The sequence below is a fragment of the Mustela erminea genome, chromosome 3, assembly GCF_009829155.1.
Source record: "Mustela erminea isolate mMusErm1 chromosome 3, mMusErm1.Pri, whole genome shotgun sequence".
Taxonomy (NCBI): Eukaryota; Metazoa; Chordata; class Mammalia; order Carnivora; family Mustelidae; genus Mustela; species Mustela erminea.
The window spans coordinates 135,225,462-135,248,803 of record NC_045616.1 but is presented as its reverse complement, the minus strand read 5'-3'; the positions used below and the strand labels follow the sequence as shown (position 1 = coordinate 135,248,803).

Sequence of the window (23,342 nt, the reverse complement as noted above, 5' to 3'; positions counted from 1 at the left end):
CTAAATAAACTTTCTGCCCTTTTTTTCTCTCTTCTTCTCCTGGGACTCCTATGATACGGATATTATTACATTTTATGGAGTTTCTGAGTTCCCTAAGTCTATAGGCATGATCCAATTTTTCTTTCCCTCTTCTTCTCACCTTTATTATTTTCCATAATTTTATCTCCTACATCACTATTCATTCCTCTGCTTCTGCCAGTCTTGTAGTCACTACATCCAGTCAGTTTTGCATCTTGTTGTAGCATTTTTTATTTTGGCCAGACTAGTTTCTTATGATTGTTGTTTTAAATTCTGGTTCAGGTGTATTACTTCTATCAGTTTTGATTAGATCCCTGGCAGTGACCTCTTCGTCTTTCTTTTAGGGTGAATTCCTCCATCTTGGTATCTTGTCTAGGTCTCTGTCTTCTGTGTGTTAGAAAGCGAGTCATGTTTCCTGCTCCTGGGAGTAATGGCTATATTAAGAAGAGTTTCTATATCATCCAAGGCCTGGTGCTTCATGAAGTGTTTCTGGTATATGCTCTGTGCATTCTGCTGTCATGTTTTGGCTGCTTTTTCCCTCAGGTCAGTCCTCTGCAGAGTTTCTCCCTTCCTGCAGTGGGGAGTATTTGGACTTTTTCCAGTTGTGTGACAAGTTTTAACTAGGTGTGTTTTGGTCGGCTTAAAAGAGGCTAGGTCCGGGGCGCCTGGATGGCTCAGTCAGTTAAGCATCTAACTCAGATTTCGACTAGGGTCATGATCTCAGGGTTGGGAGACTAAAGCCTATGTCAGGTTCGACTTGCACCATGGAGTACTTGATATTCTCTCTCCCTCTCCCTCCCCTCTGACCCTCCCTGCATGTGCTCTCTCTGAAAGAAGGAAGGAAAGAAGAAAAGGAAGGAAGGAAAGAAGGCAGGAAAGTTAGAGCCTATTTCTCTTAGTGCTTAAATTTTGCAGCACTCTATGGTCAGTAGGCTTGATGCATGCAGGGGATCTGTGTGATCTTCTGCAGGGGGATAGGGGGAGCCTGATGCTCCTATGACTCTCAGGCACATTTGCCCTAGTTCAGAAGCACCTGCAGAGTGCAGAGGAGTGGGGGTTGGTGTAAGTGGCTCAAGCCTCCACTATGGGGTGCCATGCTGCTCAATGACGTTCACCTGTGTTGATGCAGGGGGAAGAGGAAATGACATCAGCTTGCTCTCTTGTCCCCAGAGAGGGGAGTTTATGCCCACCACTGTACAGGAAGCCCTCAGAGATGAGCAAACAATCTCCCCCGCTGTGTCCCAGGCTTCTGTCAGATCCTTGCCTTCACTCTGTCTGTGTCTGAGCTGTCTGTCCACATAGTCATCCTGTTTTATCTCAAGTATGCCCGCTGGGTTTCAAAACTCCCAAATTTTAGGAACCTGGCATGGCATGGACCTATGCTGACCCTCTGTGGGAGCATCTTGCTGTGCTGTGGCTAGGGACACTTTATCCCAGAAGGGCAGCTATACAAATGCCCCGGGACTTGGAGTTTATGGTAAAGCTCAGCAAAAATCTGGGGTCCAGTTAGCTGCCCTCAGCTCCCTCTGCTTGTATGCTAATGAACAGGGCAGCTCAATGGCACCTGTGGGAGAGTCAGCCTGTGTTTTGAATCCAGGCATTGACTTTACCTTTATTGACTTTAGTAAAGTCCTGGATGGCATCTTCTTCCAGTATAAGGTTATCTTGTCTACAATGAAAATCTGTTGTTTAGTGTAACCACCTTCATTAACTATTCTAGCTAGATCTTTTGGATAACTTGCAGGATCTTCTACATCAGCACTTGCTACTTCATCTTGTACTTTTAGTTATGAAAATGGCTTCTTTCTTTAAACCTTGTGAATCAACCTCAGCTTAGCTTCAGACTTTTCTTTTGCAGCTTCCTCACCTCTCCCGGCCTTCACAGAATTGAAGAGTCAGGGCCTTGCTTGGGACTAGGCTTCAGCTTAAGGGAATGTTGTAGCTGCTCTGATCTTCCATCCAGACCATTAAAACTTTCTCCATATCAGCAATAAGGCTGTTCCATGTTCTTATCATTCATGTGTTTACTGGTCTAGCACTTTTAATATCCTTTAAGAACTTTTCCTTTGCGGAGCGCCTGGGTGGCTCAGTGGGTTAAAGCCTCTGCCTTCAGCTCAGGTCATGATCCCAGGGTCCTGGGATCGAGCCCCGCATCGGGCTCTCTGCTAGGCGGAGAGCCTGCTTCTTCCTCTCTCTCTCTGCCTGCCTCTCTGCCTACTTGTAATCTCTGCCTGTCAAATAAATAAAAAATCTTTAAAAAAAAAAAAAAAGAACTTTTCCTTTGCATTCACAACTTGGCTGTTTGTTGCAAGAAGTCTAGATTTTGGCTTATCTCACCTTTCAACATACCATCTTCATTAATCTTAATCGTTTCTAGCCTTTGACTTAAATTGAGAAACAAGTGACTCTTTCGTTCACCTGAACACTAAGGGGCCATTGTGGGATTATTAATTAGTCTAATTTCAATATTGTTGTGTCTCAGGGAAAATGGAGGTTGGAGGAGAGGGCAGGAGATGGGGGAACAGCCAGTTGGTGGTAGAGTCAAAACACACACATTTATTGATGAAGTTCATCATCTAATATGGGCATAGTTTGTGGTGCCCCAAAGCAATTACAATAGTAACATCAAAGATTACTGATCATAAATATATAACAAATATAAGGATAATGAAAAAGTTTAAGATATTGCAAGAATTGTCAAAATGTTACAGAGACATGAGGCAAGCAAATGCTACTAGAAAATGGTACAGACAAATTTTCCCAGTGCAGGGTCGTCATAAGTCTTCAATTTGTATAAAATGTAGTATCTGCAACGTACAATAAAGCAAAGTGCAATAAAACTAGGTATGCCTATACAAACTTTCAGTTATAAAATAAATGAGGTCTGAGAAGCTAATGTAATATGATAACTATAGCTGACAACACTGCATTACAGAAATGAAATTTGCTGAGAGTAGAACTTGTATGTCTAACCAAAAAAAAAAAGTATGTGAGGTGTTGAATGTGTTAATTAGATGAAGGGAATCTTTTCACTATATATATGTCTATTAATTCATCACATTGTATATTTAAATATCTTACAATTTTTCAACCATACCTCAATAAAGCTGAGAAAAAAAACAAAAAATTAGAAACTATTGGAATTCTCCAAATATTAAAAAAGCCCATTCCCATTTTTCAACTACTTTACCATACATAAACTAGTTTTCCAAAAAGTTCATCTCCATAGTTTTTTTTTCCAGTGCAACAGCAACCACCCAAGCAAAAGATATTTATGTAAAAATATTTATTCTTGCAAATGGGTTAAAAGAGCAGTTTGCTAGTTGCCACTGGTTAAAGAAAAGAAAAAACAGTTAATAAGCACTAACTTCTCTACTTATACCCATCTGACTCTCCAGTATGGTTCCCTAAATTCTAGTCCAGATTGTAAGAAAAATGATTCTCTATTGCATATGATGAGACACCAGTAATAAAAACTCTATAGAGGCCTAGTCTTCTATCTGAACCAACCTGAGACTTGAAAGAGAAAGAATATAAAGGTACTACCACTCATAGTATCACTTAAAATTATCTCCTTTTTCCTCCTTTTTCTTTTTTTAATAAACACACATAAAATCACAAAACCTCATAACCTCTATGAAAACACTTTTACCCTAATTAATTATTTTTGAGAATTAAAGGAATCACTTAAAGAAAAATAATTAATTATGCAGATTATAATCAACAGTGTCATTAACTTTGTTACTTAGTGACTTTTTAATAGATGGAGAAATATAAAAATAGTTTCAATCTACAATGAGAATTCTCATTTGTATTCAATAAAGAATTCAAGTTCTTACCTTAAAAGTGACACTTTTTGCCTTATATGTAGCAAAATATGGTTGTTCCAAAAGCCACAATGATGTAAGAATGGCAGCTGTAGAGGTCTTTACACGAATGACAGGACTATACTCCCAGGATAACTCAGTGAGAGTAGGATCAGAGGGCAGTCTTTTATTAGACCACCTTATCATCCATTCCAGCAGCCTTCTTATACTGCCAAATGTGTTATTTAGTGCTAGAGGAAGATCTTCTTGAGGGTTAATATCATTGCACTGAATTGCTTTAAAAGTATACCTTCTAGTTTTGTTAGACTTGGGAGTCCAAAAATTATGGTTTGACAATTTCTGGATTACAGGTTTCTCTGATTTGTCATCTTGTATTCTGTAAACTGACTTTTTTTTTAAACCAAACAATCCACTTGTCCCATCCTTTTTATCGACTTCATTCAAAGGGGTCTCTAAAAATGGCCCGATTTCTTGATTAACCGGGACTGAAGCTGAAAGTTCTTGGTTTTCTGATTTTTCAGACTCATAAGACTCAGAAGCAACAAAGCAGGAGCCAGCTCTAAACACATTCTGGCTTTTGGTTTTGCCTTGACGTCGTTTTAATGTTGTATGCACATCAAAAAGTAAAGAATTAAGTTCGTTTTCTCTAAGATGTCCAGAAAAACTGGTTAGAAATGGAATGCCAGGATCCTTAGAATCAAGTAGGTCTCTTTCAAGAACATAACTCAAGAAGAGATTAAGGAACTTAATATATTCATCATCATCACGTTCAAATTCCCAAACACCTATTACAGGAAGTGCATTTTGTGATAACTTTTCATGATCTTTTCTTTCAAGATTTTGTTTCTGATTACATATCTTCTTTTTTTCATTGGACTTATCAGTCAATGTAAATTCCATGTGATTTGGGGCATTTCTAGCAAAACAAAGTTGAAAAAGACAAAATTAATAACTAAAATAGATAATAGAATTAACAACAAAAATTCTCTCCACTGATTGAATCATGTATCTTTTTTTTTAATGCCTCAATGTCTTTCAAATGAGGGGGTCAGACCAAATGATCTCTAGATCATTTTACTAGAGCTAAACATTCTGATTCAAAAATATAACACATTAGGGGCGCCTGGGTGGCTCAGTGGGTTAAGCCGCTGCCTTCAGCTCAGGTCATGATCTCAGGGTCCTGGGATCGAGTCCCGCATCGGGCTCTCTGCTCAGCAGGGAGCCTGCTTCCCTCTCTCTCTCTCTCTCTGCCTGCCTCTCCATCTACTTGTGATTTCTCTCTGTCAAATAAATAAATAAAATCTTTAAAAAAAAAAACAAAAAAAACCAAACAAAAAAATATAACACATTAGTACCCAAAGGGATAAATTTTTATTAAAAAAAAAGACTGAAATGGGGGCGCCTGGATGGCTCAGTCAGGTAAGCATCTGCCTTTGGCTCAGATCATGATCCCAGAGTCCTGGGATCAAGTCCCGCATCAAGCTCCCTCCTTGGCAGCGAAGCCTGCTTCTCCTTCTCCCTCTACCAGCTGCTCTCCCTGCTTGTGTTCACTCTCTCTCTCTGTCAAATAAAAAAATAAAATCTTTTATTTAAAAAAAAAAAAAAAGACTGAAGGGACGCCTGGGTGGCTCAGTTGGTTAAGCAGCTGCCTTCCGCTCAGGTCATGATCCCAGCGTCCTGGGATCGAGTCCCGCATCGGGCTCCTTGCTCAGCAGGGAGCCTGCTTCTCCCTCTGCCTCTGTCTGCTATTCTGTCTGCCTGTGCTCGCTCCCTCCCCCTCTCTCTCTCTGACAAATAAATAAAATCTTAAAAAAAAAAAAAAAAAGACTGAAAAAAAAATTTTAAAAAAGACTGAAATGTGTTCACAGAAATTCACTTTAAAAAATATGAATTTTTTTCTGGAACAAAAAAATGTTCCACTAATGTGTTGGAATTTAGGAATATAAAGTCAATAAAAATCATAAGCCACCAACATACATATTAATTTAAGGTTTCTTGTTTTTTGCATCTGCCCCTTTCAGCTTTCCCTGTACAATGTGCAACAAGCAGGACTGCTCTCAAGATTCTGCTACACAAAAGTCGGGAATTTTTTCAAAACTTTCTGCTGCTACTAAACCTGTTAGGCAAACCCTTTAACTGCCAGTCATAATTACTTTTAAATCTGTTTCCTTTCAACATGGTCCTTAGGGAAGAACACAGATTCCCAGTTCCCTCAATAAAAGAAAGAAAGTGTTCGTATTAAGGCACCTGACTGAAGGCACCATGTCTCTCCTTATTAAAAAGTCACAATAAGCAGCCTTCAGTGTAACCAAAATTGGTGAAACAAGCTCACAATTTATAATACTATTAGGTATGATTTAAGCAGATGTTTATGTTTGAAGTAGATAAAATTATTTCATTTGACAAGATTATGGTTGATTTTGTAGACTTCTAGTCATGAAAAGGATAAACTGAATGGCAGGTAATGGAATTATAAAGAAAATTTAGCTAGAGCAATAGAAGTTTAAATTAGAATTTCTCAACAATTTATAGACAAGTTTCAAAGATGAATGTGCAATTTCCTTTCCCTGGAAACCTTTAAAAATAATTTAGCTGAGGCACCTGGGTGGCTCAGGGGGTTAAAGCCTCTGCCTTCGGCTCAGGTCATGATCCCAGGATCCTGGGATCGAGCCCCACATTGGGCTCTCTGCTCAGCGGGGAGCCTGTTTCCCCGCCCCCCGCCCCCCCTGCCTGCCTCTGATCTCTGTCTGTCAAATAAATAAATAAATAATCATTAAAAAAATAATTTAGCTAACCTAATAATTCTAAATTACTTAAATCTAAAGATTACTAAAAAAACTAAAATGGGGCGCCAGATGGCTCAGATGGTTAAGCATCTGCCTTCACCTCAAGTCATGGTCCCAGGGTCCTGGGATTGAGCCCCACAAGGGTCTCCCTGCTCAGCTGGGAGCCTGCATCTCCCTCTCCCTCTGCCCCTCCCTCCATGCTCATGCTTTCTCTCTCTCTCAAATAACTAAATAAAATCTTAAAAAAAAAAAAAACTAAACTAAAATCTCCCCAATGAACTCTAGAATTTCATCTACTGACCTGATTTTATACTATCAGGTAGCAAAATTATTTCATATCTCAATAATATTTTCAATTGTACATTTTATAGTCCTAACATCCTTGTGAGTCAGGGAGGGTAGCATTTATTGTTCATATTGTTAACAGTACAATCAGTGAGAGACAAGAAATCAGCTCCTCTGTCACATGAACATACTGAAAATATTTTTTTCAAAAGAAAGTGAATACTTGCTATTAAGAGATCTCAACAGTACCTTTGGTAGACATGTATCCTATTTTTTTCTTCAACTGACAACGCTTCTGAGAAGGTGTCTGCAGTATCTGCATCACTATGGACTAGAGAATTCCCCAGTTCCGTGAGTGTGCTCCTGCTCAAACTAGTTCCTAAGGAAAACCTATCAAAACCTGGAACCTCGGCTGGTTTTTCTTCTTCAAGTGGTTCCCAGATATTCATCTCAAAAGAGCCTATATTTCTTTGCACACGTTTTAGGGCTTTCACTCTCACTTTATGAATAGAATGCATAATAACAGACATCATTTCCTCAGTTTGGGGACCTATAAAAGAAAAAAAAAGAAGGTCTTAGAGTAAATTAAAATGTTTCCTCTCAAGACAAAGGGGGACCCAATTCCAGTCCCTTGTGGGAACAAGGAATCCAACTGATGACTAAGATTTATTTCCACATTCTTACAGAGCATGCTTTCTTCAATATTTGTTAGAAGGCTATGGTCCACATTTTAAGGCAGAATTGCCAAAGTTAGAGAAGGTCCATTAAAGAACAATAAAAGGGACAGAATCCAGACTCCATAAGAATGTATGCCCTAGAAAACAAAAACTTAAGAAGTAATTTCATTGTTTTGGGGCTCCTGGGTGGCCCAGTTTGTTGAGCTTCCGGCTTACTTCATGATCTTTGGGTCATGGGATGGAGCCCCATGTCAGGGTCCCGTTGGGCATGGAGCCTGCCTGAGAGTCTCCCCCCCCCTTCCTCTGCCCCGCTCCCTGCACTCACTCTCTCAAATAAACAAATAAATCTCAAAAAAAAAAAAAAAAAAGTAATTTAACTATTTAAAAAATGAGACAGATCATTACAAAAAGAATCGTGACAACTTTTCCATTCCCAAGAGTGGTAAATAAGAGAAAATGAATATAATTTTAGCCAAAGAAACAAAAACACCTTTCTGACTTTAAATAACAGGAAACATTAGAAAGGGAAGTTTTTCAAGGTTGCCTACAAAAAATAATTTAAACATTATTATACATAAACAGGACATTTTAGAGAATGTCAAGAAAGTATTAAGAAAAATATAAACCAGAAATATATTAATATAATAATGCATAATCATAAAACATAACTAGACTTATATACTATAGTTATAAAAAAGAGGGTAATTTGAATTTTTAAAAAATTTCCACAATGTGAATGTAGTTAATATCACTGAATTATATATTTAAAAGTGGTAAATGTTATATTATGTATGTATTTTAACCACAAGAAAAAAAATTTCTACAAGGGCATCTTGACTGTAGAGGATAAAATTAGAAATACAAATAACCATAAAGGAAGAGGAAGAACACTACTTTTCAATAAAATATCGGCATTATGCAAAGCTCCATATGCTCATTTTATATATTTTATCCTCATCTTTTTGTTTTGTTTTGTTTTTTGAGAAAGAGAGCATGTAGAGGGCACTGTAGAGGGAGAAAAAAAGAATCTTAAGTGGGGTCCATCCCCAGCAAGGTGGGGCTCGATTTCATAATCCTAAGATCACGACCTAAGAAAAAATCAAGAGTTTGGCGCTTAACTGAGTTACCCAGGCATCCCTTAATCTTTTAATACACATTCGCAAACTAGGTATTAGTATACCCATTTTACAAATAAGGAAATGAGATCCATAGAGACTGAGCAAATTGCCTACAGTCACACAGTTATTAAATGACAGAGCCATGATGTGAAGTCAGCTTTGTCTGGTTCCGAAGCAAAACTGGTGCTTCAGTGATGGAGGAGTGCTTATTTCTGCCTTCTCGTACTATCTTCAAAGAAAGAAGAAATGCATAAAAATATAAGCACTAGAAATCACATGCTTTCAAAAGAAAACAAGAATCTTCTGTAATTCATCACATACGTAAGAAATGACAAATACTACCTTTTACAACACAGTGTCTGAGTCTCTGCTGAAGAGAGTGATATTTTTCTCTTAAAGGAACCCTTATGTCCTCAGGATTGGGAAATGCTCTCACAAAAATTTCAGCTACCTTCAGAAAAATTTAGAAAATGAGTTTTATGAGCAACATCATTCTTAATTAAAATAAAGCAAAAATCCTTTGAAGTCTCTGATTTTCATTTAGTTTGTTTTCACTACATTCACATTACCTTTCTGATTGGTGGCAATTCTCCAATAAGGCTCAAAATTAGATCCTGAATAAGTTCTTCGATATTAGCAAATCGAGAGAAGGGCAGCATTCTGTATGCCCACTCCACTGCACTGAGACAGTGCTCAACCATGCAGGAATCAAACTCCACTTTGAGGTCCTAAAAGGATATTGAGAAATACATTTCCTTTTCAATTTAGATGGACAGATCAGGAGTCCAAATGAAAGACTTTTATAAGCAGTAAAATCTTCTATCAAGCAATAACTTCTCAAATAATATTTGTTCACTTTCCTTATTCTTATGCAAGTAAATACCTTTTTTCCCTCCACATTTTCTCTTGCTTTCTGATACTGCCTGCAACTGTAAGATAACTTATCACGAATATGTAGCATCCAACACAAAGCACAAAGTTCTCTGAAGCAACCTAAATCAGGAATACAAATACGAAAAACTGGATGAGTATGTACATTCATATAATAGCAACTTCACCACTGCTCATTTTCTTTCCAAAATAAATATCTTTATTTTGTTGATTATAAAAGAAACATATGTCCATTGCCAACACCTTATATAAAAGTCATGAGAATCCTTTCAGAACTTTTATGTACATTATTCTAGAATATTTCATGCATGGGCAGTTGCATAAAAATATTGAAAACATTTTTGGAGTAAATAACTTACTCTATTTACTAGTAGTTTACTTGTTTTAAGCTTCATAGCCTATTGTAGATAATGTTCAAAACGAATACACACAGCTCTACTTAATACTGGATAGTTAGTTTATTTGGAAAACCCCTTATGATAGGCAACTAAGTTTAAAAATTTTCAATACTAGAAACATACTTTCCACTACTGGACAATTTTTTAACTAAAAGCAATAAAAGTACACAAAGATATAATATAATCATACTATGTATGCTGGGCTGAAATTAGGTCTTCTTTTCACTTAATGTATCCTGGATATCTTTCCTTGGTGGTAACATACACATACTGTCTTTTCATTGCCAATATAGTATTCCGTTGTATAGAAACTTCCTCAAATGAATTGTATATATATCATTATTAATATTTAGGCCTAATTTCTAAGCAAGCAGTTAATTTTGGACAAACCTATTGCTTTAATGGAAACTTCATCAAGCTTGTGGTCTCCAGCAGCTCCAGGTCGAAAGAATGCTACCCCTCCTTTACAGTAATTAAGTAATGACTGAGGGAAAGGACTCAATGAAGGAAGGGACCCTTTCATTCGAATCTGAAAGAATGACAGAATATGTTAATTATCAGTCATCTGCATCTATTTCTAAGGAAGGTATAATGGAACAAACAGGGCAGGTAAGATAAACCATATAGAATGGAAAACACCCCATGGTTCCTATATTATGTAAGAAAATATCCCTGACATGAGCTGTACTTTCAGAAATTTAGCTCACAAATTTAATTCAAGAAATTCACTAGACTACGGATGCCTGGGAGGCTCAGTTGGTTAAGCATCTGCCTTCAACTCAGGTCATGATCCCGGAGTCCTGGGTCAGGCTCCTTGCTCAGCAGGTTCTTGCTTCTCCCTCTGAATACCACTCCCCTTGCTTGTGGACTCTCTGATAAATAAATGAATAAATAAAATCTTTTAAAAAAAGAAAATCATTAGGCTAGGTCATAAAAGAGAAAAGGTTTCAATCAATTTTTTTATCACACAGTTTTGCCTATATAGAAAGAATTTAATGCTATTTGTCCTGACTTTCCCCAAAAGCATAATAAAGAAAAAAAAGATATTTAAGCATCTCTCCTCCAAAAATAAAACTATGTGCAGTATCTAAAAATAAATATGACAAAAGTTATATCTACCTATATAACTTTCAAAAAATTTAAGTGAAAGAATTAAAGTCACCATTTGGCAACTCCTAATAAAGAAATGACTCCAGCAAGGATAATGAGTAAATGTTCAATTAGGTAAAAAGTTGCTGGCCTGATGGAGAATGTGAGTGGGTAAAACACAACCCGAACTCGTGAATCCATTTCACCGTCACTAAAAGTGAGATAAAAAGTCCTATGTGTCACATGATATGAAGCAACAGGGAAGTATACCACGCCATTTATGAAGGACCCATTTCTAAGAAAATGTGAACCTGATCAAGCCTCTGTACCTCAATGAGTGTAGAGTAATTACTAACAGGGAAATAAAAGGAAAGAGGAATAAGTTAAATGACACCAAAGAGATAAACTATCAAACACATGCACAATACAGTAGACTTACCATGTTTCTCTACAAATCAAGGAGAGAAAAGAAATTAAAGAAAATTGCTATAGAATCTAAGAGACATAAACCTGAAAATGAAAGGATTAGCAGCAGGTTTCTAACCTGCTTTCTCCCTCTTCTATTCACTTCCATAAAAAGAGAATCTCATCAAATCCCCTTGTAATCATGCTAATAACGGACATTTTGTCAAACAAATGCACAGTATTTACTAGATACACAGAGCCTAGCTAGGTTGGTTATTATAAATAAACATAGAATGCATGGATTTATGGAGTAAATTGTGTGGAAATGTCACACAAGCTCTATAATTAAAGGAGATGTTCAGTAACTGATACTCTCTTACGTCATGATGTTAAACAGAGGTCAGATCACATTCTCCCACAGCTGTAAAACCTTGGTAGCAACATATGCAATTGCAAGCTTCACCGAAGTCTTTTAGTTATATCCTTGAAATCATTGGTATAAAGTTTGATACTGGATAAGTCTGTTGATTCTTATGAGTCAGACTTTATAATATAGACCTTCCTATAAGCTCATAACCAAACATGGGTAAACTTTGGTTGGACTTTAATTCTAAAAAACCTACTATTAAAAAGACATTTTCAAAATCAGGGAAATTTTATTATGGCCCAGGTATTAGACATTAATAAGTAATTATTGTTAGCTTTGGTATAATAGTATGGTGGTTTTAAAATATGTCCACAACTTCTTTAAAACTCATCCCTTCAGTGTAGATTATACTAAGTAACTAGTTTCTAATTAGCAGAATACGAAGTGGTTGTACTGATTTCTGGGATTAAATCACAAAGGCATTGTAGCTTCCACCCTGCTGTCTTTTGGATCACTTGCTCAGGAGAAGCCTCCAGCTAACCAGCACAAACTTCTTAGCCATGTGCATAAGCTATTTTGTAATCCGATCTCTGCTTCCTGTCAAGCATTCAGATTCCTGCAGCCAACAGTCCCTATTTTGTTATGCAACTTTAAGAGAAAAGTGATTTTTTTGCTTTCATGAATAAAGACCCTATAATTTTGGTAGCAACAAGCATTCCAACATTCCAACCAATTAGAAAATATCAATTTACTACAACCAAATTTGTAATTAAATTATACGCCCAATAAAGTCTGAATGAAGGAGGTAGAGAACACAGCAATATAGGGAATCACTTATAAATTGTACAAATTTCTGTAAGAATGGATCTCCACATTTTTGGAACTTCTCCCAACATCAGTAAATTCATGGGCTAACAATAAAACAATCAGAAAAATTTGAGGAATAGTGAATTAGAGGGAATTTATGTGTCACTTCTGTATATAGACTAAGGGTTGACAACAGGCCTAAAGATAAACTGCAAGTCACACACGGCACTGGGCAATCAGAGTAGCAATGACTACACACACAAAGGCTCTAATCTATGGACTGCTAGTTATAGGAGGCATGTCTTCAACTATGTCACTAAAGTCTTAACACAGTCTTTATGCTAGCTAAATTAGTTAAAGCTAGATTAAGTGAGATTACTGTCAGGATTTATTCTATGTGAATCTAATTTCCAAATTTATTGTAGAAAACTGTTTACTTAAACAACTTTTAAAAAAGATTTTATTAATTTATTTGACAGAGAATGATGACAAGCAGGCAGAGAGGCAGGCAGAGAAGGGGGGGCAGGAAGGAGGCTCCCTGCTTAGCAGAGAGCCCGATGGGGAGCTCGATCCCAGGACCCTGGGATCATGACCTGAGCAGAAGGCAGAGGCTTAACCCACTGAGCCAATAAGGCACCCCTTAAACAATTTTTTAAAAATGAAGTCTTCTATAAAAAACAGACTCAGTAGATCTTGAAACTATTAAAAGCAGTCTTTGAATAACACAGGAAAACTCTTTGCCCTACTTAGTAAACATGCTTTGAAAATAACTTTGGGATGACAAGATACAGAAAGGGTACAATTTCATGTTATTATTCCATGATAGCTGTAAGCAAATTTTACAAACCTTTCTTTCTAAAAAAAAAAAATGTCAAATTCTCAATAAGAACTTGGTAACTTCTCAAAGTCTCTCTAAAGGTTCTACTAAGAAAAGTTGTAGATTCTTGTTTTAAATATAATCAAGGATTGGGGCACCTGGGTGGTTCAGTCAGGTCCAACTCTAGATCTCAGCTCATGTCTAGATCTGAGGGTCATGAGTTCAAGCCCCATGTTGGCTCCACACTGGGCATAGAGCCTACTTAAAACCAAAAACATTTAAATATAATAAGGGGCCGAATTAAAGATGTTTGGCACTAATAATATTTATTTCCACATTTCAAAGAGACAGACAACAAGCTTATAAAGGGCTTGCATCTGGATAAGGGACATGTGAGCAGATGTCCAGTCTGGCCGCTTATCAGGTAAAGATGCACCTATGGCTCAACGGAAGTCAGCGTAGAAGAGGATGACAGTCTTGCTTATTATAAGCAAACCTGAAATCTATGTCTTTATAAGATAGGATTCCTTGGAAATTTGTCATAATTGTAGGTATTTGTAAATATGAATAAATATTACTAGATTTAAATAGTTTAACAGTACATAAATGACTAAGACATTTCCAGACCTTCTGCATGACTTTTCTTGCCCATCTCAACTGCAAGATGTACCACTGTGCCACAGGAAAAGAACACCGAGCTGCCCGGAAAAGCAAGAGGACCCGTTGAAGAATTCCAGACACCTTTTGGCGGTTCTCTTTCTCAGCTTTTAAAAGAAGATCATCACCATCTTCCTGAAGAAAATATAACCAATGATTTTAGTAGCTAGTAATATGAAAACTTTAAGGGGTAAAGAGAAAATAAATACAGTGTTTCTCAAACTAAAATGTGCCTGGAGATTTATAAGCGAAATTTTGAGGGATGGCCTCAGATTTCAACTATAGCTATTGCTAGTGTCAAAGAAATATTTCTCATCTCAAACAATGTAAAGGGCTAAACTGACCTTAAACCCAAGACTTCCCCTACAACAGTTAAAGCCTACCACTCCTGACTCCAAAGGTACTAATGGACTGCCAAACAGAACCTTGCATCCTCCCTAGCCAAGAGTGAATCTCAGTACCCTGAGGGAGAGAAATAATGGGGGAGAAATAATAATTCTATTGTTTTTCTTTCTCCACCTTCCTCTCTCTCTCTGGACATAGACAAGGTATCCTTAAAAGCTGTTGGGAGCCACCCTGCTCCCACAAAGGGAGCCAGACTTAAACTGAAGCTAAAACTTTAGAAAACAAACTAGAGAGGAAGCGCTCAAATCTATGTTAACATAACTGAGTCAGAAGACTACCCTATTACTGGGCTTTTTAATTAGGCCAGCCAATTTGGACCAAGTTTTCTATTATTTCCAACCTAAAGAATTCTAATTGATACAGAGTGATATTTAGGAGAAATCCTACTCCTCAGGATTATTTTATTAAAAAGTAATAAAATGAATCAGTACTAAGGATCGCAACCACTTGAACTAGAATCAATGTAACACATTCCAAAAATACCTTAAATGATATTCTTAATTTCTAAACTTACTGAATTATTTGTACTGAAGACTCAGAATGTGAGATGTGACAAAAAAGATGAATTACTAAGAAATATGATGGACAATTTACTCCTTCCATGTATAATATATGACATTTGAAATATCAATAAATGAAATATTTTAAACCTATTGAAACATAACTATAACAAATAAGAATAGAACAAAACCTCTTAAAAAAGAAAAAAGCAGAGAAGTTGCTCATACTAAAACAGTAAGTAGTGAAGAAACAATACTAGAATCACTTCAAAATATTAATCAGATGTAAAAAATAATTTAAATGTAAATAATTTGCATTAATACTTTAAATCTTAAAACCAGCTAATTCTGATACCATGAGAGCAGAGAAAAAGTTCCTGAGAGGAACACCATATTGCTATTTATGACAGAAGAGTGCAGGAGAAAAAAATGACCTACCAACAAAAAAACACAGTAAGTCTTTCAAAAGAGGCAAAGACAATGAGGTGAATAAAAGACTGAAACAATGTATGGCTTCTAAATTCTGACATTCGTTATGTATTACCCTAAACAAATGTCTATTTTTTAAAAATCTGGATAAAGAGAACTCTTTCTTGATTTTGTTTTATTATTGCAATAATTTTAACATTTATTGACTGCTTACTACGTGTCCTACGCCCTAAGGTAAAAGCTTTTACAGGATATCTCATTTAATCCTCACAATAATGCTATTACAGTTCCTATAAACATCAGCATTTTACAGATAAGGAAACTTAAACAGCTTAGTACATTGCTTAAGATTATACAATTAATAAACAGCAAAGCTGGGATTTGAAAATTTGTCTTCAGAGCTTGCATTCTTATCTTGATAATTATTATGAAGTTGATTATTTTAAAATTTAGACAAAATCAATTTTAAATTAATTAAAAGATTAAGCTTACTTCACTAAGAACAGCTGGCTGAGGACAATACAATGGAGGAGCTGGAAGATACAGGCCAACTGGCACTAAGCCCCACAGTCTCCTACTGAAGTCTTTGGCGGAGTTTACCAGAAGCTGAAATGTCTCAGATAAAACATCTGCATCAGCCATAACTGCTGCTTTCAGTACTTCCTGCACTGAACCAAATAGCAGATTTACATCTTCTTCAATGGGATCTGCCAAATACAAAATTAGTAAGAAAGTTAAGATTTATACTATGCTGATCCTATTTTGTAGTGTAAAATTTCCTATTTGAAAAAGCAGATCATCAAAAGTGAACATACTGGTTGACATGCAAAATAAGCCAACTTCTAGCCAGAAATTTAGTAACTATTCTGCTACTTCATTCATTCATTCATTCATTCATTTATGGAGAGAGAGATTGAGCATGGGTCAAGAACAGGAGGAAAAAAGAGAGAGGATATCTTCTTTTTTTTTAAGATTTTATTTATTTGACAGAGATCACAAGTAGGCAGAGAGGCAGGCAGAGAGAGAGAGGAAGAAGCAGGCTCCCCGCCGAGCAGAGAGCCTGATGTGGGGCTTGATCCCAGGACCCTGGGATCATGACCTGAGCCGAAGGCAGAGGCTTCAACCCACTGAGCCACCCAGGTGCCCAAGAGAGAGACTATCTTAAGCAGGCTCCATACCCAGAGCAGAGCCCAATACAGGGCTTGATCTAATGATCCTGAGATCATGACCTGAGCTGACAGACTGAGCTTAACCAAGTGAGCCACCAGGTGTACCTACCACAGTATATTTTAAATAAAAGTTAGTAAAAATGATTTATGTCATGCAGCTAAATAAAATAAAAAAAGAAAAGCAAAAAGATACAAAACATTCCCACCAACAGTGTAAGAGAGTTTCCCTTTCTCCACATCCTCACCAACGTTTGTTGTTTCCTGTCTTGTTAATTTTAGTCATTCCAACTGATGTGAGGTGGCATCTCATTGTGATTTTGATTTGTATTTCTGTGGCAAGTGATGTGGAGCATTTTTTCATGTGTCTGTTGGCCATTTGTATGTCTTCTTTGGAGAAGTGTCTGTTCATGTCTTCTCATTTCTTGACTGGTTTGTTTTTTGGATGTTGAGGTTCAAACAGACTGAGGGTGGCAGGAGGGGAGGTGGGAGCGGATGGGGTAACAGGGTGATGGGCATTAAGGAGGGCACATGAAATGAGGAGCACTGGGTGTTCTATGCAACTAATGAATCACTGAACATTACATGAAAAACTAATGATGTGGGGCGCCTGGGTGGCTCAGTGGGTTAAAGCCTCTGCCTTCAGCTCAGGTCATGATCCCAAAGTCCTGGGATCAAGCTCAGCATCAGCCTCTCTGCTCAGCAGGGAACCTGCTTCCCCGCCACCGCCCCCTTCTCTGCCAGCCTCTCTGCCTACTTGTGATCTCTCTCTCTGTCAAACAAATAAATAAAATCTTAAAAAAAAAAAAAAAAAAACTAATGATGTGTTGTATGTTGGCTAATCGAATTTATTTATTTATTTATTTATTTATTTATTTATTATAAAGATTTTATTTATTTATTTGACAGAGACACAGCAAGAGAGGAAACACAAACAGGAGGAATGAGAGAGGGAGAAGCAGGCTTCCCTCAGAGCAGGGATCCCGACGCGGGGCTCGATCCCAGGACCCTGGGATCATGCTCTGAGCCGAAGGCAGACACTTAATGACTGAGCCACCCAGGCGTCCCGGCTAATTGCCTTTAAATAAAAATTTTTTAAAAAGACAAAAAAACATTTAGCTTCAACTATATAAATACGTATATAAATGTGGATATGTCCCAAAAGGTAAAGTGCACGAAGATGTAGATGATAGAAATAGAGATTTAGGGACTTTTATATTATGAAATATTTAAAGCATGCTTTAAGATACAGAATATAATATGAAAGCACTCATGTATTGACTTTTCATTCTTGTCTGATATTAGCATTATTGATATATTTAATATTTTTTAAAAATAAAATGTTTCAGATATAGCTGAAATTTCTGTACCAATCATATTCCATTCACTCTCTCCAGAAATAGCTACTATCCACAATTTGGTATGGGTATAAAGGAACTCTTTTTATACATAAGCTGTGTCCTACACACCTAGAGAGTTCAAATTCATCTTATACTTCACTAACCATCTGCTGAGTTTGCTCTTAAATCAGTTTAAAAGGTATAATTTACATATGTTAAAATTCATCCTTTTTAAGTATATAGCTCAATGAGTTGTGACAAATTTATTCAGCCTTGTAAGAATAATGCCATCACCCCCAAAAAGTTCTTCTGATGGCAACCACTGATCTGTTTCTTGTCCTTACACTGTTTGTTTTAAAGATTTATTTATTTGAGAGGGAGACTGAGGATGAGGGGAGGGGCAGAGGGAGAGAATTCTTCAAGCGACTCCACGCTGAGCCCTACACTCGACATGGGGATCAATCCCACAAACCATGAGATCATGACCTGAGCAGAGACCAAGAGTTAAGACACTCAACTAACTGAGCCACCATGGTGCCCCTTATAGTGTTACTTTTAATAAAATATCACATAAATGGAATCAAACAATATGTAATCTTTGTTTCTGACTTCTTTCATTCCCTACAATGGTTCTGCAATTCATCCACGTTGTTGCATGTTATCAGTAGTTTGCCCCTCTTCATTCCTGATTATTCTATTGTACAGATACAATGAAATTTGTTTATTCATTCACAAGTTGACAGGCACTGGAGTTGTTTCAAGTTTTTGACAATTATGAAAAAGCTGCTATGAACATTTGTGTACAGGTCTTTTTGTGGTTCTATGTTTTTATCATGCTTAAATATCTAGGGGTAGCATCCACTGAGTTTCTATTTCTTCTGTCTTTCTGACTCCTGGAAATTTTCCCCACTTTCTCTATATATTAGCTTTAAAACATCTATTTTTATGTTTTATCTAGAAACACATTTTATCTATCTATTTATTGTGGGAAAGTTTTGCAGATTATTTAAAACAACATATTCCCAGAACTATAAGTTCAGACTAAGACTTTTTTAGTCCTCTTTTTTCAAAACCAACTTTCATGAGGTTACATTATCTTTTTATTTATTTAAAAAATATTGACAGAGGCTCAGTCAGTTGAGTCTCTGTCTGCCTCCAGCTTGAGTCATGTCCCAGGGTCCTGAGATCAAACCCTGAGTTGGGCTCTGCTCAGGGGGGAGCCTGCTTCCTCTCTCTGCCTCTGCTGCTCTCTTGATCTCTCTCTCTCTCTCTCAAATAAACAAATAAAATCTTTAAAAATAAATGAATATTTAAAAATAAATTTAAAAATATTGACAAAAAACTAGCAAAGAAGTTTTTAGTCAGATTTCCAAGTATTATGAGTTCTTTCTGAAAAGAGGAGTTATAATTAGTAAAATCTAAGAATCTATAGAGTTAGAAGTCTCACCACTTAATAGAGACATGCACTAACAAAATCAAAGGGTCCTACAGTAGTCATTAAACATATATCTTTAAATACCTGACTTCATTACTTTTCATCTAAATTTCTCCATTTATAAAACAGACAAATTTTATAAGGCTTCTGGATAAATCTATGAAATATATGTGATATTACATTTTTTTTAATTTTGTCATGCCACTCTGAACTTTTCAAACTAAAAACAAAACCAACCCTGTGATTTATGCACTCAGCAAGACTTGAACTAAATACTCTCTTGTGTGCTATGAAATTCTACAGCTATGACTACAAGAGAAAATAATCCAAATGGAGCAAAATATAACTGGTAAAAAGATATGTATAGAAAATCAGAGTCTCATTCAGTTACTACCCATCATTTTTTGAGCTGGCTTAAGTTTTGAATGCTCCCATGATTAGGAATAAATAGCAAACTTTTATCTTTGATAAGCTTACTGCAAAGTTTAATATATTTGTGGATATTAACAAGCTTTTTAAAATATCATAAGGTTTATATTAATTAAGCTGATACACTGTCGAACAAAAGTAGGTAACATACCTGTAAACTGTTTGTGTCTTGAGCCCATTTCATTTTTTGCTTCGGAAGAGGATGGCCGACCTAAAAAACACTGCAGTTTTTCCTGGAAAATCTGTGCTGGAGTCAAATTTATAGGTAAATTCAGACCCTTTTTGTTGGACCTGAAATCACATCAAGTTAAGAGAAATGAATCCAAACTTTAAAAAAAAGAAATATTAACACACTAAGAACTAAACATGAAATTTTAAGGAACAGTGAAATTTATTTTCTTTATTCATCCTCTATTTTAAAAAGAAATAATTAGGGGGAAATAAGAAATAATCGAGGAACTATCACACTAAGAAAATTTTTAAGGCTTTCCATGATTATGATACTAATACATCATCCCATCATTATTTCTCATTGCTACCCTACAGTCTACTCTATCCAAACTGTACCAAACTCATCTTTAGCCATATGCCTTTGCTCATGTTTGGAATGTTCTCCCTCCCTACAGCTACTCCATTTGTCAAGATCCTGCCTTCCCTTTAATGCCTATCTCAAATGATATCTCCTACATAAAATATTTCCTGTCCTATGCCCATTTCATAATATTGCTCTCTCCACTGTATCACTGGCACTTCTTTTACCACACTACCTAAATTATAATAATGTTTTGTCCTAATGTCACTATTAAACTATGAATGTTTTAAGCATGAAGACTATGTGGCATCTATGTTTATGTCTACTAAAATATCTGGCAGAGAGCTTGGTATAGAAAGGTCACGTATAAATAAATATATGTTGAATTACTGAACTGAAAAATATCAAAGATACAGAAATATCATAATGTTCAAAAAAGTTTAAATACATATATTAGATTGATTAGCTTAAAATTTAAATCCTACTTAAGACAGACAAACTCTCCCACTGACTAAGACTTTTGAGGGAATTACTAACAAATGTGCTAAATAAACGTGGTTTTTTTTAAAGTTTTAATACAAGAAAACTGTGAAGCTGTCCAACATAGTAGCCACTAGCTGCATATTTACTATTTAAATTTGAATTAGACTGAAAACTCAGTTCCTTGGTCTTACTAGCCACATTTCAAGTGCTCAATAGTTACATATGACTAATAGCTATCATACTGGACTGCACACATAGAACATTTCCAGCACTGAAAACAATTTTATTGGACACCTCTGGACTAAGGATTCCACAAAATGTGCAAATGCCAGCAATGAGAGAAATAAAAAGTTAGATGTCACTATGATACTATTTCTTAACCTAAGTTTGCCTACCTAAGTTTGTACATACCTTATGAAATTGCTATCATGTTTACAGAACAGTTGGAAGGCCACACCAACGGAAACAGATGTCTTCCAGTCTCCAAGTTTATGTGCCAGCCACACAGCCTCTGGAACTAGGCCACCAATAAGTAATAATTCAAAGGCATATTCAACTGTCCACACATCAGAAAGATTCTGATCTCTTACAACACTGGCCACCTTAGAGTGTTGTAAAGGAATAAGTCGAAGGGAGTATTCTATGAGTAAATAAAAGAAAATAGATATTACAATTAATTTATCATAACTCACTTCTCCTCACGTAGTTATTTCTCTCTCTCTCTCTCTTTTTAAGATTTTATTTTTAAGTAACCTCTACACTGAATGTGGGGCTGAAAATTTATAAATCCAAGGTCAAGAGTCACATGCTTCACTGACTGAGCCAGCCAGGAGTCCCTATCGGTTTAATTAGCATTTTTTACACAGAATCACAAGAAAGATGGCTTAAGATAGGGATGCCTCAGTGCCTCAGTCAGTTAAACATCTAACTGTGGCTCAGGTCACAATTTCACCGTCCTGGGATCGAGCCCCAAGTGGAGGCTTCAGCAGGGAGTCTGCGTCTCACTTCTCTCTCCCTCTCCCCTTGCCTCTCTCCCTGCTCATGCTTTCTCTCAAATAAATAAATAGAGTCTTTCCTTTGTCTTTTTTTTTTTAAGATTTTATTTATTTATTTGATAGAGAGAGAGTGAGAGAGCACAGGCAGTGGGAGGAGCAGAGAGAGAGAGAAAGGCAGGCTCCCCGCTCGAGCAGGAAGCCCGAAACAGGGGCCCGATCCCAGGACTCCCAGATTAAGATCTGAGTGGAAGGCAGATGCTTAACTGACTGAGCCAGCCAGGTGCCCCTAAATAAAATCTTTTAAAAAATGGTTTAAAATGGGGGCACCTGACTGGTGCCATCGGCTGAGTGTCCAACTCTTGGTTTCAGCTCAGGTCATGATCTCAGGTTCATGAGATCCAGCCCCACCTTGGGTTCTGCACTTAGTGCAGAGTCAGCTTAGGATTCTGTCTTCTTCTCTGTCTGCCCTTCCCCCGGCTCATACTCTCTCCCTCTCTCTAAATAAATAAATAAATAAAATATTTTTTAAAAAGTGGTTTAAATAATACTTAACATACTCTAGGTTTTGTTTTTAACACTGAAGAAAATGCCTCATTAGTGGATCATGAAGTAAATGCCAGCATTCTTAAAAAATGAAACAGAACTGAGTAGATACAGAAAGAGACAGCATTGAGTACATTACATAAAACAAATATAAATACAGTTTAATGAAAACTTTGTCAGATAATAAAAACATACTTATATACACTAAAGTATACTGGGCCACAGTGTACAATTTATTACTGTGGGCTAACTGAAATACATCTCTATTTCTCCTATTAGAAATTTGGAGACCAGAGATGCATTTTACATGAATCTGTATTTCTCATAGCATCATGCAATAAATAACTAATTTGAAGTAAAACTCAAGCATTAAGTGTTCAATATATTAGTGTTTATAAAAAAGTAGAAAAGAGTGGGGCGCCTGGGTGGCTCAGTGGGTTAAAGCCTCTGCCTTCAGCTCAGGTCATGATCCCAGGGTCCTGGGATCGAGCCCCGCATCGGGCTCTCTGCTCTGCAGGGAGCCTGCTTCCTCCTCTCTCTCTCTCTCTCTGCCTCTCTGCCTACTTGTGATCTGTCAAATAAATAAATAAAATCTTTAAAAAAAAAAAAAAAGTAGAAAAGAGTGATTTTCAATAATCCTGACTAAATGGACAAGATTTCTGTCTGGCCTGGGATTAAATACAAAGGGTGTTATCCTTCTCCCTAGCCTTTCCTACCTTTCCCTAATTAAAGTAACATGAGTAAGCAACTTGGAAATATGATGACTTAACTGTTATTTTATACACTATGGAGTATTATGCCTCCATCAGAAAGGATGAATACCCAACTTTTGTAGCAACATGGACAGGACTGGAAGAGATTATGCTGAGTGAAATAAGTCAAGCAGAATCAATTATCATATGGTTTCACTTATTTGTGGAGCATAACAAATAGCATGGAGGAC

The 23,342-nt window shown here is 36.7% G+C and overlaps 1 protein-coding gene across 10 annotated transcripts in view; it reads right to left on the bottom strand.

Annotated features, from left to right (window-relative positions):
* CPLANE1 (ciliogenesis and planar polarity effector 1) overlaps positions 1–23,342 on the bottom strand; it is a 138,718-nt gene that overhangs the window by 76,500 nt on the left and 38,876 nt on the right. For all 10 annotated transcript variants that reach the window (XR_004284242.1, XM_032337582.1, XM_032337574.1 and 7 more), the window contains 10 exons: positions 21,273–21,501; positions 19,998–20,137; positions 15,969–16,183; positions 14,113–14,277; positions 10,391–10,529; positions 9,595–9,704; positions 9,281–9,439; positions 9,054–9,162; positions 7,166–7,466; positions 3,858–4,761 (listed from right to left, as the gene is read on the bottom strand). Coding sequence is in view for 9 of the 10 variants with exons in the window: in XM_032337582.1 (XP_032193473.1) it covers positions 3,858–4,761; positions 7,166–7,466; positions 9,054–9,162; positions 9,281–9,439; positions 9,595–9,704; positions 10,391–10,529; positions 14,113–14,277; positions 15,969–16,183; positions 19,998–20,137; positions 21,273–21,501 (2,471 nt within the window). In the remaining variant the exon portion in view is untranslated. The remainder of the gene's footprint in view (positions 1–3,857; positions 4,762–7,165; positions 7,467–9,053; positions 9,163–9,280; positions 9,440–9,594; positions 9,705–10,390; positions 10,530–14,112; positions 14,278–15,968; positions 16,184–19,997; positions 20,138–21,272; positions 21,502–23,342) is intronic.